The sequence below is a fragment of the Zeus faber genome (assembly GCF_960531495.2).
Source record: "Zeus faber genome assembly, chromosome: 16".
NCBI lineage: Eukaryota > Metazoa > Chordata > Actinopteri > Zeiformes > Zeidae > Zeus > Zeus faber.
Window position 1 is genome coordinate 7,291,136 of NC_137202.1, and position 15,588 is coordinate 7,306,723.

A 15,588-nucleotide genomic window follows, 5' to 3' on the forward strand; every position below is an offset into this window, starting at 1 on the left:
CATTTGAAAATGAGGGGTGTAGCTTCTGTGTCATGCTGAATATGTCGTCCCTGGGTGTACGTTGCAGAAATGGGGGAACGCAGACCTCAACGGCAAGTTCAAGTTACCCATGAAGAACGAGTTCATCCCCACCAGCTTTGAGATCTACCCGCTGGAGAAGGACTCCCCAGCGACTCCCACTCTAATCAAGGCAAGCGTCTCTGGTATCAAAGTGTTGTCTCCCCTCATTACCGAGCGTCAACGGACGCTCTTTAAAGCCTAAGTGCGTTTTTCCATGCTATCCCTGCGCCAACTTTCATATGCTAATGGTCGCTGTCGAGTTTGAGAGCTGTTGTTGTTGTCGTCGTGTTGTAGGTCAGAGGAGGTAAACTTCACCGTAGCTCACACATTCTCTCTTGAAGAATGAGTCTCCCCCTGCTGAGTACAAAGGCTGCGGTGCTATTGGCCAGTATTAAAGATTAAAGCTATTCAACATTTAATTATATTCAGCGCCATCACCATGATTGTGGACTTATCAGGATTTGAAGTTAAATCAGCTTGGCAGTTTGGGTCCCTGCTTGCAAATAAAAATGTTGCTGTTTTCTTTGTTTGTGTTTTTTTTTTTTTTGTTTTTTTTGTTTTTTTTTAGGACACTGCAATGAGCAAGGTGTGGTTTAAGCAGGATGACAAGTTCTTTCTCCCAAAAGCATGCTTGAACTTTGAGTTCTTCAGGTAAGTCTTTTAAAGCTCTCTTTGGTGTTCTGAAATCAGGGTGCGGTGATGCTTTGGGGAGCTTTGATGGGGAAAAAATAATTACAGGGTGTTTGCGGCGCCTTTAAAAAGTCTTAAAATATCTTATTCAGTTTTACAAATATTGGGCCTTAAAAATCATTGTATGATCTTAAATCTGAATCTATGAGGTCTCAATTTCAGTAAAGTAGGTTTGGTATTATTACACCATAACATTACCTGCCACAAAATCTGTCGATATTCTCTGTGGTAACTCTAACCTGGCTATCTGGCTAACTATTTCATCCACTTATATAGTTCATAACCTCCCCTTACTTTTGCCCTGTACCAAGTACAGTGTATGGCTTACCTGTTATACTGTCCAAAATTCAGTCCAAAATTTTTTTCTTATTAGTTAATTTAAATGTATTATATTTAACGCTGATACCTGCGGACAGCCTGATATGACTCTTGGCACAGCATGTCTTTAATCTCCAACTACAGTTGATTCACCTTGTCAAGATGAAATCCTAATCATTGGCTTGTGTCACCAAGTGGACACAAAGGGAACTTGCATGCATACATTTATGAACGCATGAGTGAGAAGTGTTTATGAATGTTTAACCGATGCAAAGGTGTAGTCAATGCTGGGTGTGGGGGGCTTTACTAGCCAGTTGAGTTATTCAGCTTCATGGTGTGTGTGTGTGTGTGTGTGTGTGTGTGTGTGTGTGTGTGTGTGTGTGTGTGTGTGTGTTTCACTGCTGCCATTTTCCCCTACAGCCCGTTCGCTTACGTGGACCCGTTGCATTGTAACATGGCCTATTTATACCTGGAGCTCCTCAAGGACTCCCTCAACGAGTATGCATATGCAGCTGAGCTAGCTGGCTTGAACTATGACCTCCAAAATACCATCTATGGGATGTATGTAAGTATTGAGACTCGCCCCCGCCCCACCCCCCATTCATCCTCATAAACCGTCACGTGGCATCTCCAAAAAACCCGAAGTCACCTGCAAACTCTGTAAACTTCAACTTGGGTCTCCTCATCGCATCTCCGTCATATTTGCGTCAAACTATGGACGTGCAATGTCAAACAACGAGTGGCAGTTTCTCAGACTTTTCTGTTGTAGACTCTGAGCCGGACCTGTACAAATTCATACGCAATTGTTTGGAAACACTTTTGCCCTCTGTCGTCTCTCCTCTGTCTGCAAATTCTCCTTTGTTCACCCCATTCATATTGTTAAAAGCAGACCTTTGGTCTTCCGGTGAGTTCATAAAGTGGCCTTGGACTCACTGTTGCGTTAGTTTGCCATTAAAAATAAATAAATAAATAGATGATACCAAAAATTATGTCACAGTTTACTTGACATAATGTCGGTTACAAGGTTGCATATACATACTCTTCTCATCATCACTGCGTGCCTTTTTTTTTTAATTTGCCCCAGATGTATTTTCACCTCCTTCGCCAATGTATGTCTTTTGTGTTTTTGTTTTCTTTCCTGTTATCAGTCGCTACCTATACGCGGACCCTCTGCACTGCAACATGACCTACCTGTTACTCAGGTTATTGAAGGATGATTTAAAAGAGTATACATATGCAGCCCGCCTGGCCGGCCTGGTCTATGGCATGGCCTCTGGGATGAATGCCATCCTCGTAAGTACGTTGCCCGCCCCCTCAACGCGCGCCAATGCAGTGTGTGCTGGCGTGGAGGGGGTGGTCAGGGAGGGGCCCAGCTTGAGGCTTTACCAAGTGTGCGGGACTGGCATGGGTTTAGTGTGTGTGTGTGTCGTCCCCCCGAACCTGTATGATGTGGTTTAGATGGAGGCCTGGTTCATGGTCCAAACACCCAGTCACCCTGTTCTGAGTGTGCTCATCGCAGCATATTCCATATGCTTGCTCAGCGTCCGCCTACGGTTTCTACATGGCATGCCAAAGAAAGTTTCACTGAAATGCTGCTTTTCTTTCCATTTTTTTTTTTTTTTTTTTTTAAGCATTGTTTATTGAAAATGATCGGTGGCCTTTATACATAAAACGGGTGGTCAGTATGGATTTCTATTCACAAAAAAAAAGATGCATTAAAGGCCCATTTGTTTGGTGAGGGCTAGAACATGGGTTGTTCAAATGTGTTGGAATTAGCATGATGTCACATGCCAGTGCTCGCTGGAAAGAATGAACCAGGCATCAGTAAAGCCTCTGCTTCTGCATGTACTCTCCTCGGTCATTTTACTCACCACGCTTTCCTACAGGTAGTAAAGCAAATAATTTCTCTGCCAGGGATTAATAATGTTTGTGTGATTGAATTTGACACAGTGGAGCCAACCCCTGTCCTTGTGACGTGCCACGTAACACAGTTGATATTTAAGTTGTACCTGTCAATATTGCTTTTAAGCTTTTAGAGTATTAGGTTGATTTCATATATTCTCCTATCCTTTGAAAGTATCTGAGTGTCTGCCACATGGCACACGCTCTCTAATCCAAAATGTATTTTATTATTTTGGCCCGTCAACCATTTTGTAGCTTCCATTGTTTCAATGTCAGACAGATAATTAATAATTAAAAAGCGGCTCCTACCGAAGGCACAGGGGATGAAACCAAATGACGCAGCGCCACTGACATATTCAGAGTCACATTTCCGCCAAGTCAGGTCTGCAAAACAAAAGAATTGATTGAATTCTATCCGCATGTCACAATGGGCGTAGCTACATCCCTGCAGTGAACTTGCTGAAACTCTGAAACCTTTCCCTCAATGTCATTCCCTCTGATATTTTCAATACTGCAGTTCAATTCCAATATATTATAACCCCTTAGCTGAGGTAGAAATAAAAACTTTGAAATTTCCCCTCTGATCCGCCTTCTCACCCCCTGTCACTCTCCTTTTCTAACGGCGGATTTTTTTGTCGGTGGCTTTTGGTTCTGCGCTCCCTGGAGCCCTTTCAACTCTTGCATCCCATCTTGCATGACCCCCAACAACCCATATTCTTTGTTCTGTGGTTGGTACCGATGTTATTTAGGCTTTTTTTTTTTTTTTTTTAATTAATGCTGCCAATTTCTCATGACATGAAACACTGTTGATGGACCGTCTCCTCTGAGGGGGGGGCTCAGTATTGCCCTGAGTCAGCAGAATCTCTGCCTGGCCGGGCCGCTTGTCGAGGGTAATGATGTCGGTAGAGATTACGGTTCATGAGTGTCCCCACTTGTCCCAGTGGACAGTAATGGAGGGGGGATTCTGAGACAGCCAGGAGTGGGATAGGGTTGCTGAATCATGAAGGACTCTAAAGATGGATTATTGCAAAGAGCACCTTGACTGTTCCGCTTCCATGTGTTCCCATTTATTTAAAACTGCATATTTAAGTAGAAGGCATATAATAAGTCATCTAAGATCTTAAGACCGTGCAATATTAACAAAATGAGACACCAGAATATTTTTTACTTTACCCGGATAACAATTATTTGACAGTATTTTGGGGATGACTATTGTTGCTTTCATAAGATATTTACACAAAAAAAATATCTGAGAAAAAATCATTAGTCATGTGTTAAAATGTGCTCTATGAAACTCTGGAAATTGTCATTTTAGTTAGATTGACTTTTAACTATCATTGTAACCAGAATCACATACTAATATCTTGTTTTATATCATGATAATGTGTATAGGTAAATCACCCAACCCTTAGTGCCTGAATAACTTGTCATTGACCTGTAGAGGATTACTTGGTGTTTCCTTTTTTAGATTTGATTAGATTTTTTCACAAGGTCAAGGGTAAAATGCCTAATTGCATTAATACCTTTATTTGTGTAGTTGTTAATTCCTCTCCGTTCCTCCCTCCTTGCCGTCCTCCATCTGCTGCCACAGCTGTCCGTGAAGGGTTACAACGACAAGCAACACATCCTGCTGAAAAAGATCATAGAGAAGATGGCCACCTTTGAGGTGGATGAGAAGCGCTTCGACATCATCAAGGAAGCGGTAATTCCCGACACTGTCCTTTTTCTGCAAAATAAAAGATAAATAACCGGAGTCGTGAGTGGCACAAGCTCGGCTGTTTGGCCTGCCAACGTTTGAAAACCCTTTTGACCTCTGTCGTTCCCTCCTCTCTCTCTTTATCTCCAGTACATGAGGTCTCTGAACAACTTCAGAGCGGAGCAGCCGCACCAGCATGCCATGTACTACCTCCGCCTACTCATGACTGAGGTGGCCTGGACTAAAGACGAGCTCAGAGAGGCTCTAGATGGTGAGATGCACTCCCCTCTTCTTTTTTTTTTTTTTTTTTCCCCCCTCTTTGCTTGCATCTTATATCGCTCTCCCATTTCTTCATTAGTAATTAATCGCATGATATTGATGCAATTGATCACAGTTTTTAAATCGACACAAATTTGACCTTAAAGAACGATTTTTCTTTTTTAAAAAGTAGGCAAAACCAAATGTTTTCACCTCCGCTTTCTCTCCTCCGTTTCTACCCACCCCCACTGTCGTAGTTGCAGTCACTTCTTTCTTTCTCTCCCTCCCTCGCTTCACTGTCTGTCTGGAACCTGAAGGGCAGCTTGTTACATTTTCTTGCTGCACAGCTTACACAGGCTTTACCCTGGATTCACATGAGACTCAATTAAACTGTGGGGTTGAGGCATGTGGCCCACGAACAACACTAAGCCCACCCACTCATTATGTCTTTACTCCACAAGCCCCTGTGTGTGTGTGTGTGTGTGTGTGTGTGTGTGTGTGTGTGTGTGTGTGTGTGTGTGTGTGTGTGTGTGTGTGTGTGTGTGTGTGTGTGTGTGTGTGTGTGTGTGTGTGTGTGTGTGTGTGTTGCAATGGGCCCACGGTTCAGTATGTATCACGGATTTTGGGCCACGGTAACGATACGGTTTTGTATATTTCTTTTTTTTTTTAATGTATATATTTGTGACACCGACTGGTGTTTTGGTCCCAAGTAGGCCATGGTCCTTTTTCATCTTTTTTTTACAGATAATGAAAGAGCAGGTTGTAAGCTTTCAAATTGTCTTTCATTGAAATAAAGAAATATGCTCATTTGAATATAGGTACACCTAATCTCATCTAGCAGAGAAAATGCCCCTCAAAGATTCTGTAGTTTTTCACTCTTCAGAGGCAGGTAATGGGTGGGAACAATAGCTGGTTAACTCCACCCTCAACCCAGGGCTACAGACTAACTTTTTCAACAAGTAGCACTAGTGCTTTCTACGAAATTTAGGAGCACCAGCACAAAATTTAGCAGCACCAATGAAATCGACATGCAATGCAACACATTCATATTTTTCCATCCTAACTGTAATACTGATAAATGCTTTGTTAATAAATAAGACAATTGACAGAAATAACAATGTGCTGCTTTATTTAAAGGAAAAACTCACAAAGTGAAGTAGTGCTTTAACAGAAAAAACATTAAGTTAAATAGTGTTGTTTTTTTTTAGACAGACACCAAATAATAAATAAACAAATACAAACATAAGGTGTGTGGTCGGTACATTACTGTCATTAGCAACCACAACAAAACAAGTGATCAAGGAGCTCCCTGTTATATTCCTCTCCTTCCCCTCCCTTCAGAGCACATCCCCCTGAGAGCTACTGGGGTCTAGGCACCTCTGAAGGCCAACCGTTGTAGTTGGGCCTTCTAGGAATTTTTCCCACCGGTTAATAAACTGGCATAAAATGACAACCAGTAACACTGGACATTATACACGGGAGTTTAGGGGCGTGGGGCGTGGGGCGCTATGTGCGGGCACTTCTTACAGATGGAAGGAGACAGGTCCCCATCTAAAGCTGATGTAAGGTCTCCTCGGGCCTTCTCTCCTCCTCCCATGATAAGCGGACTGCGCTGCGCTGCGACTTATTTAATTATTTGAACATCTGCGCTGATATGCGGAAATGAACAATATGGGTTTTATTTCTATAAATAAAAAAACGACGACGGGGCGGTGGGCGAGAATGTAAACGGTGTATGCCCAAACACAGTACAACACCCGTAACACACACAACCGTGGCAACCATAACCCTGACTGAACCTGAATCTGTACAGCCTCTTTGGCATCAAACTCCTCCAAGCGAGTCCCCCCTCCCACTGTCTGGACATGCAGGGACCCTATGACATCAGATTTAATGTTACATGTTAACAAATAACCGACAGTTTGTGTGAACCGGACGTTTTCAGTAGTGAAAACCTTTTCGATACGCCTCTTATCTGATTAGCTAGGCGACATTGATGAGCGCCGCTGCTGTCTGGCTCTCGACCAAAAGTTCGACCAGAAGAGCCGCACTGGAGAGGAAAGTGGCTGCGTGTCATAGAGAGGATTTCTAACGGCGCGCTCCAAACCATAATGTTTAGTGAAGGCGTATGTGGCGGTTTCAGAGCACCAGAGGGCGGACATTTCAATCGGCAGCTCGGGCATGGCATCGAAATGAGGCACCAAAATCTGCATTGCGATTTGGGCTGTTAAATACGGATTGCATAGGAACCGGTGGCATAGTGGTAGCAATTTTCTGTATCAAGCCCAAAGGTCCCACGCATGATCATGTTTTGATTCAGTGTCCAAAAATGGTCCCAAAATGTGACTAAATGGTCACAGTCGGGACAGAGAAATAGAGAAATGCCGCACGACTGACGTGGCCGGTGGAGCTCCAACAGTGGATTCAATAGAAAGCAGCACTTACTGCATGGCGGGCTGCACCCATACACTGCACCAACGCGTACGGTACGATATTGTTATACCACTGTGTGTGTGTGTGTGTGTGTGTGTGTGTGTGTGTGTGTGTGTGTGTGTGTGTGTGTGTGTGTGTGTGTGTGTGTGTGTGTGTGTGTGTGTGTGTGTGTGTGTGTGTGTGTGTGTGTGTGTGTGTGTGTGTGACCACAGAAGTACAGGGCAGCACTGGGACCCCCACCCGCCCTGTCCCACCACCAATGGGGGATTTGGGGGAGTTTCTGCGTGTGTGTAATTTTTTGTGTGTGTGTGAAAATGGTCAGCAAATCAACACTTACCTTCAACACCCAACTTAGAAGATTGGAATTTGTTTTTTTGGCTGGCTTTTGATTTAGAGCTGTCGCAATTATTACATTGTCACCTGACTGCAGTGCTAGCTGATCACAATCATTGAGTGAAATTGTTCGACGCCACAATCATGCTGCCACCCCAATTTAATGGGAGTTTAAAAACCAATGTTCGAGGTTGTCTTCCTGAATTTTTATAGGTCAATCTTCAATACCAATAAAAGGCTCCTCCTCATTAGGTGGATGTGTATTATTACACTTTTACAGACTTATAATATGATAGTGCCATAAAATGAACAAAACACCCAATTAAATTGTTAATCACTTGGTTGAGGATTAACTGTCATCTAAGATTTCCTGACCATGACGGCCCTACTTGAATTATTTTTCAAGTTCACATGTATAAAATGTGTCGTATTGATTTTATTACAAGGATTGAGTTTGAATTTTTGAAGCTTCGTCAATACCCACATGCCATAAAATCAATGCCGCAGCTGCAGAGTCTTGAGCAATTGCTTTTGTGCGCAGCGCTGATCAATGGCTGTAAGAAGCGAAATAACAACCACGCTTCACGTGCAAAGCTTTGGATTGATCCTTTTCACAATTGCTGTGAAATGAGGAAAATGCCAGCGCGTCACAAGCTTGTGCTCCTTTTTCTTTTTCTCTTACTCATTTTCTGATTCGGTCCCTTTCTCTAATTGCGCCCAAGGAAATGTCTCTGGATGTGATTGATTGCTTTTGCCTGTAATCTGTATTCCAGATGTCACTCTCCTACGCCTCAAGGCCTTCATACCTCAGCTATTATCACGGTTACATATTGAAGCCCTTCTTCACGGCAACATCACCAAGGAGGTTGGTATAAAGCTGCACTTTTCCTTTTCGTCGTGTTCAGATGTAATGGTTGCATTTTGTGATATTTGATTTTCCCCCGAATCGCCCAGCCAGAGTACATGTGGCAAGTAATGATACTTCTAGCTCGGCACAAAAATATTTTTGTACAAACGATAGAGCAGCTGTTGGAGCCTAATGAACACAGTGAAATATTGTCCAAAAGGGTTATTACCTGGAGGAGCACGGCAGCGGGCTGTGCCAGTCCCATCACAGAGGCAGACTTGTGTAAAAGCTAAGATAGGATTCCTGGCTCCGACCAGACTCTTTATGGGACGGCAGCTGTCGAAGCCGCTGCCTCCCATTTTGTAATCGTGGCCGTTGTCACAGCACGATTGCGATGGAACTGCACCCACCCCTTTATTAGGACTCAATAGGGAGGATCGTAATGCAGTATTGTATGTGTGGCTGGATATAATAACTATTTTTTTAGAGCAAGCCTGTGACAGACATTGATGACTCAAAATGAATGAATGAATGAATGAATGAATGAATCAAAGAGGGTGCATGTGGAGATGGATGCATGATGTAGATGTTTTAAAAAAGCTGCGTTGTCGCCCTCCTCTCCAGTCTGCCCTTGGCATGATGCAGATGCTGGAGGACAAGCTCATCGAGCACGCTCACACCAAGCCCCTCCTCCCCAGCCAGCTGATTCGCTACAGGGAGGTGCAGGTTCCAGATGGTAGGTCGGTCCTCCTCTCTTTCCGCCCTGAACGTATGCGAGTTGAGCTCGTCTCCATGGAAACCAGGCGACAGGGACACGCGCGTGACATCAACTTAGCGACCAAATGGCCAGCCGACCCACTGACAAACTGCACAAAAAAGCCAAACTGAAAACATCCTCGCAAAATGGACTCTTTATCTTTCTCAAAGCAAACGCATTGTGGTGCCTACACAATTACTTCTGTCAATGTTGTATCTGAAATCTCAGTTTATGTTGAACTTCTCTTTTTGACTGAATTTGTTCAGTGACATATTCTTGTAATATAGATCAGATGGGATACTCAATAGTTAAAAAGCTATTTTCCTCGTCTATAAAATGTGTATTTACACTAAAGCCAGGTCATCGGTATTTTAACAGCTCAGAATAATGAATATGGATCACTCAGAAATAATCTGCTATTTTGCCACCTACTTTTTAATTTTTTTAATTATTTTCCATTACTTGATCACATCCTACATCTAAAAAGGAAATTAACGATCAACTAAAACTTTTGGACAAGCATGTTTGGCGTCAAGTTAATGTTTATTACAGCTGATTGCTGAAAGTGTGTGTGTGTGTGTGTGTGTGTGTGTGTGTGTGTGTGTGTGTGTGTGTGTGTGTGTGTGTGTGTGTGTGTGTGTGTGTGTGTGTGTGTGTGTGTGTGTGTGTGTGCGTTTCCTCCACAGGCGGGTGGTACGTGTACCAGCAGAGGAACGAGGTGCACAACAACTGCGGCATCGAGATCTACTACCAGACAGACATGCAGACCACGCACGACAACATGCTGCTGGAGCTGTTCTGCCAGATCATCTCAGAGCCCTGCTTCAACACGCTGCGCACCAAAGAGCAGCTCGGTGAGTGAAGGACGGATAAGAGAGACAAACGGCGAAAGGGGTCAATGTCAAAAATAGGAACTCTGCATGAGTATTACAGATGGCACAATTCCATTTTTTTTTCTCCTCATTACAATAGTGAATTGTAGTATTGAGTATCTACCGCTACCATACGATACTCACACCAGCTATCAGATCTAACATCTATACAATGACAGGATGTCCGTAGGTCATTAAAATGTCTCGGATTCATTTGTACAAGTAGGCCTTAAAAGTCATTAAATGGTCTTAAATTTGAATTTGAGGTTGCCTTATGCAGATGCCGCTACACAATTATTTTCATAATTAGACCCCACGTCACTGTATGAACGCCGCAGGCTACATCGTGTTCAGCGGGCCGCGGCGTGCCAACGGTGTCCAGGGCCTGCGCTTCATCATCCAGTCGGAGAAGGCCCCCCACTACCTGGAAAGCCGGGTGGAGGCCTTCCTGCGCACCATGGAGAAGTCCATCGAGGAGATGAGCGAGGAGGCCTTCCAGAAGCACATCCAGGCTCTGGCCATCCGCCGCCTGGACAAGCCCAAGAAGCTGGCCGCCGAGTGCGCCAAGTACTGGGGGGAGATCATCTCCCAGCAGTACAACTTTGACAGAGGTGAGACCCAGATACTGGAACGTCTCCTGACACAGGGCTTGAAATGTCTTCAATTCAATTTTACAAATATAAGACCTTAAATGTGATTAAATATTCTTAATTTCACGTCTTAATTTCAACATAAGCAATTTGTGAGATTTAATTTACAAGTATATTTATTTCAATAGAAATGAGTCAAGTTTCCAATTCACACAGTGGTTATAATCAGATGGTCACATGTACAGTAGATGGAGCCGGGAGGCATTGAAAGGGGGTTGAAGAGCTCATCACTGCATCTTAGCCAAAAGGATGAAGATCCAGCTCCTCGTGATGCAAGTTGCATGTTGATGCATGAACGGAGCCACAGACAAAGCATCAGAGCTGCACACACCAGCGTCGTTTAAGGCCTGGAATAATTCAGTTAATGGTACAAGAGCGCACAGCAAAGCGAGCTTTTTGTGAATACCTCGGTGCAAAAAAAAAAAAAAAAAAAAAAAGCATTCATTATAAAGTTGAAGGTTGGGTAATTTTTCTCTTAACGGTGACTTAAAAAAAAAAAAAAATCTTTATTGCACATTAAACCTGAAGACAACACAGCGTCACCATTTGATTCTATATCAATATATTGAGATTTTATACATAATGTGAATCACGACCAACATTTCAGTTTGTCATGCAATGTGTATTACAGATAAATTTTCATTGACTGAATACAGTTTAATACAGAAATCAAACATTTTCTAGTAATGATATTATTAATTGGTCAGGGTGGTGGTATTTTATTTGAGCCGGAAATGGTTGTATAACTTCGAAAACATTGATTCACAAATTTAAACAATTGAATTGAACCGCACCGGAGTATGTTTTTATTGAATGTCTTTAACCCAGCCATATTTCACGTTGTTCTTTTCCGTGCGCAAACCTGGCTTTACTCCCTTCACTGCAGCGCTGCATTTTAAAATCCACCAGCGGCGCATCCTAAGCTGCTCTTTTCATGAATCTGTGCAGATAACATTGAGGTGGCTTACCTGAAGACGCTCACCAAGGAGAGCATGATGCAGTTCTACAGAGTGAGTCGCACCAAGCCTCCTCTTCATTTTACCGACATGACATCATTTATTAGTCATTATATTACAAAATCTACAAAAGGCTGTTTTGTTAAAAAGTTATCACGTGTTATATTTGGTTTTGGTACTTGGAATGGCTGTCTTAAAATGGGCCGCGTTAAATAAATTCAATGTTGTTGCGTCATCCTTGTGCCCGTCTATTGGCGTGTTCGCCATTGTTGGGGACAGGCTCCGCCTTTCCCACGTGCTTGTGCTATGTAAACTGTGGCGATGGATGAACATTCCCAAAAAGGAACAAACCCTCAGGTTAAAAAACGAACAAAAAACAAACACCACCCCCATCGCCTCAAAAGAAAGCAGAGGGTGAACCCAGATGTTGAGGAACAGCTAAAACTGTAATCTGTCCAACACTGACACTGTTATGGAATGACTCATCTGTGTTTATCTACGTCACTGTGTTTGTATCTACGTCACTGTGTTTGTATCTACGTCACTGTGTGTTTGTATCTACGTCACTGTGTGTTTGTATCTACGTCACTGTGTGTTTGTATCTACCTCACTGTGTGTTTGTATCTACGTCACTGTGTGTTTGTATCTACGTCACTGTGTGTTTGTATCTACGTCACTGTGTGTTTGTACCTACGTCACTGTGTGTTTGTACCTACGTCACTGTGTGTTTGTATCTACGTCACTGTGTGTTTGTACCTACGTCACTGTGTGTTTGTATCCACGTCACTGTGTGTTTGTATCCACGTCACTGTGTGTTTGTATCTACGTCACTGTGTGTGTCTACGCCACCGTGTGTTTGTGTCTACGCCACCGTGTGTTTGTGTCTACGCCACCGTGTGTTTGTGTCTACGTCACCGTGTGTTTGAATCTACTTCACTGTGTTTCCAGGACCTGCTGGCAGTCGACGCTCGCAAGAGACACAAGGTGTCGGTGCACGTCCTGTCCAGAGAGATGGATTCCTGTGAGTACCAGGGCTCTGCTTCTGCTTGTGTCCGAGCTGCTATGTCTGGCCTGTGTAAGACTGACTGACACCCCCACCCCCACCCCCACCCCCGTGTCTCAGGTCCTGTCGTGGGAGAGTTCCCCTCCCAGAACGATGTCAACCTGGCCCCCGCACCCTCCCTGCCGCAGGTAACACCTCCTAAAATACCTCAAGAAGGATAACATTGTCTTCAATTTGGATTTGTGTGTGTGTGTGTGTGTGTGTGTGTGTGTGTGTGTGTGTGTGTGTGTGTGTGTGTGTGTGTGTGTGTGTGTGTGTGTGTGTGAGAGAAATATTGTTTATGAAGGTCACTCAGCCTCCTTTCCCACTGCGCCAAACACCCGCTAACACCTCCGATCAGCTCTGACGTAAACAGGACACCCAGGTCGGCGCTCATTTTGGCCCCCTTGCCCGCGCGGCGCGACGTGCCTTTCAGAACGTCGGAGCATAAATAGATATCAGTGTATTGTTTCATATCCCGTTTAGAATCCAAAACCAAAATCAGAAGTTATTGACTTTTTTTCTCCGCATTGGGGGGGGGGGCGTGAAATGTTGTGGGAGTGGGGAGCACAGCGGGGAAGCGGGCTCCGAGCCTCTCCAGCACCGCCCCAAGCCGCTCCCCGCTCCCCGCAACGATCCCGTGTGGACCCAAGAACGATGCGGTCGTTTTGAGCGGCTCTTTTGTGGCAGCGGAGGGAACCGAGTCTCGCTGGTTGTTTGTTTACGTTGCCGTCTCCTCTACTGTTTGTTTGTTTATTCATTTGTTTGTTTATTTTTTATTTTTTTTTTCAAATCACACTGGGAACATGACACGCCCCTTCTCTGGCGTGTTCGTGACGTCAAACGTGACGCACCCAAAAAATAAATAAAACAGCATTTCTCCTGGAATTGGAAAAGGTATCACTCGCCTATTTTAGCAGGTTTACCCGTGTTTAAAATAATAAATAAATAAAATAAAACAAAAAACCTGGGTGTACCTCCTTATTTTACGGTAAAACTGTTATTAGATTAGATTATTATCTTTTTTTTTTTTAACCTGTGCTGTCAGCATGCTGGGCATACAACAGAGTATTTGTATGCCATTGCATTCAGGACAGATTGATTATCGTTTATGATATAGGATATTTATTATGTCGGGCAGATACTTCATAATGTACTTACATATTTTTCTTGGAAGATTCGCACTTTTGTTTTTACTTTTTTTCCTAACTTTAGTTTCTATACGCTTTGTTCGGTACGTCCTGAGACTTCAAATTGCTTGTACGTGTGAACGGGCTCGGCCTGAGGCGACGTCTTGTGATATTAATATTATATGTGGTATTATTGACACACCGCCCAGCCGTACTAGCTTTCCTTAACTTTGCCTTTTACTAATTTAACGCCCCCACCTCCCGCAGCCCACGTTGGTGCAGGACATGACGGAGTTCAAGCGGAGCCTCCCCCTCTTCCCCCTGGCCAAGCCACACATCAACTTCATGGCTGCAAAACTGTGACACCACCCCAAAAAACGGCAGGACCACAGAAGTGCAGGGCAGCACCGGGAGCCCCACCCGCCCTGTCCCACCACCAATGGGGGATTTGGGGGAGTGTGTGTGTGTGTGTGTGTGTGTGTGTGTGTGTGTGTGTGTGTGTGTGTGTGTGTGTGTGTGTGTGTGTGTGTGTGTGTGTGTGTGTGTGTGTGTGTGTGTGTGTGTGTGTGCAGGTGGATGGGTTGCATGCGTGCACGGCAGGCTTGAGCCACCATAGGAGATGTATTTTGGGAGGGGTGAGTGGGGGGGTTTGGTTGGACTGACTTAGCTGTGGTTGTTTACGTAGCTGTGTGTAGTCTCCAAGAAGATGCATCTCTCACACACACACACACACACTCTCTCTCTCTCTCTCTCACACACACCCACCCACACAAGCGCACGCCAACACACAGACACACACACACACACACACACACACACTCGCAGCACTGTTTAGGCTGTCATATCGAAACGTATAGAACTGTTTTTAAGTGAATAATATCGACTTGTGCTGCTTGAAGATTTCATTTTCAGTTTTACTCTGACAAACTGGAAGCTATAGAAGTTTCATGAAGGTCTTGTTTTTCTTTTCTTTCTTTCATTATAATTTTTTTTGTTATTTTGACATGTGCTGGACTCATTGCCCCCCCCATGATGGTTTTAATCTGACTGTTTTGCTTGTAAACTGGTAAAATGTTGGGACTCTTTGAGGAGCTGGTTTTAATTTTCTAATTCGGTGATGAAGCCACGAGGGTTTATTATTATTATTATTATTATTATTATTATTATTATTTAATTTGTTTTGATTTGAGTGTGTTTTATAACATTGTGTATTATCCAGACTTCATCTCAGGGGTTCTGCTATTTACATTTTACTTTCTTTTAATTAACAATTCTCTAAAGGAAAAAAAAAAAATAAACCATTTTAATTGTCCGATTAATTTACGCTATTTATTTTTTACACTTTGTTTCCTGCCGTAAGAAAGTAGTTTTATCCTTTTGATGTCTTTTCACGCCGAAATCAGAGAGCGACGACTTGTTCTGATCTGAGATTCTGTAGCTTGTTCGTTTCCCCTCGGAACAGGGTTGTCAAAGATACGGCCCGTGGTCTGAATTCGGTCGGTTATGGGCCTCTTATATATATATATATATATATATATATATATATATATATATATATATATATATATATATATATATATATATATATATATATATATATATATATATATATATATATGAGACTCAATTGCAGTTTGGTTGAGG

The 15,588-nt window shown here is 43.3% G+C and overlaps 1 protein-coding gene across 2 annotated transcripts in view; it reads left to right on the forward strand.

Annotated features, from left to right (window-relative positions):
* Positions 1-15,256, forward strand: part of ide (insulin-degrading enzyme) — a 30,251-nt gene extending 14,995 nt beyond the window's left edge. Inside the window, exons 13-25 of one of the 2 annotated variants that reach the window (XM_080016714.1) lie at positions 68-190; positions 629-711; positions 1,489-1,633; positions 4,562-4,672; positions 4,817-4,937; positions 8,464-8,555; positions 9,162-9,273; positions 9,981-10,148; positions 10,505-10,777; positions 11,765-11,826; positions 12,721-12,793; positions 12,896-12,963; positions 14,212-15,256. In XM_080016714.1, the coding sequence (XP_079872840.1) occupies positions 68-190; positions 629-711; positions 1,489-1,633; positions 4,562-4,672; positions 4,817-4,937; positions 8,464-8,555; positions 9,162-9,273; positions 9,981-10,148; positions 10,505-10,777; positions 11,765-11,826; positions 12,721-12,793; positions 12,896-12,963; positions 14,212-14,307 (1,527 nt within the window). In that variant the 3' untranslated portion in view covers positions 14,308-15,256. Of the gene's footprint in view, positions 1-67; positions 191-628; positions 712-1,488; positions 1,634-2,216; positions 2,362-4,561; positions 4,673-4,816; positions 4,938-8,463; positions 8,556-9,161; positions 9,274-9,980; positions 10,149-10,504; positions 10,778-11,764; positions 11,827-12,720; positions 12,794-12,895; positions 12,964-14,211 lie in introns of both variants that reach the window. The other variant, XM_080016715.1, reaches the window with a different exon arrangement.
* The last annotated feature ends 332 nt before the right edge of the window (positions 15,257-15,588 follow it).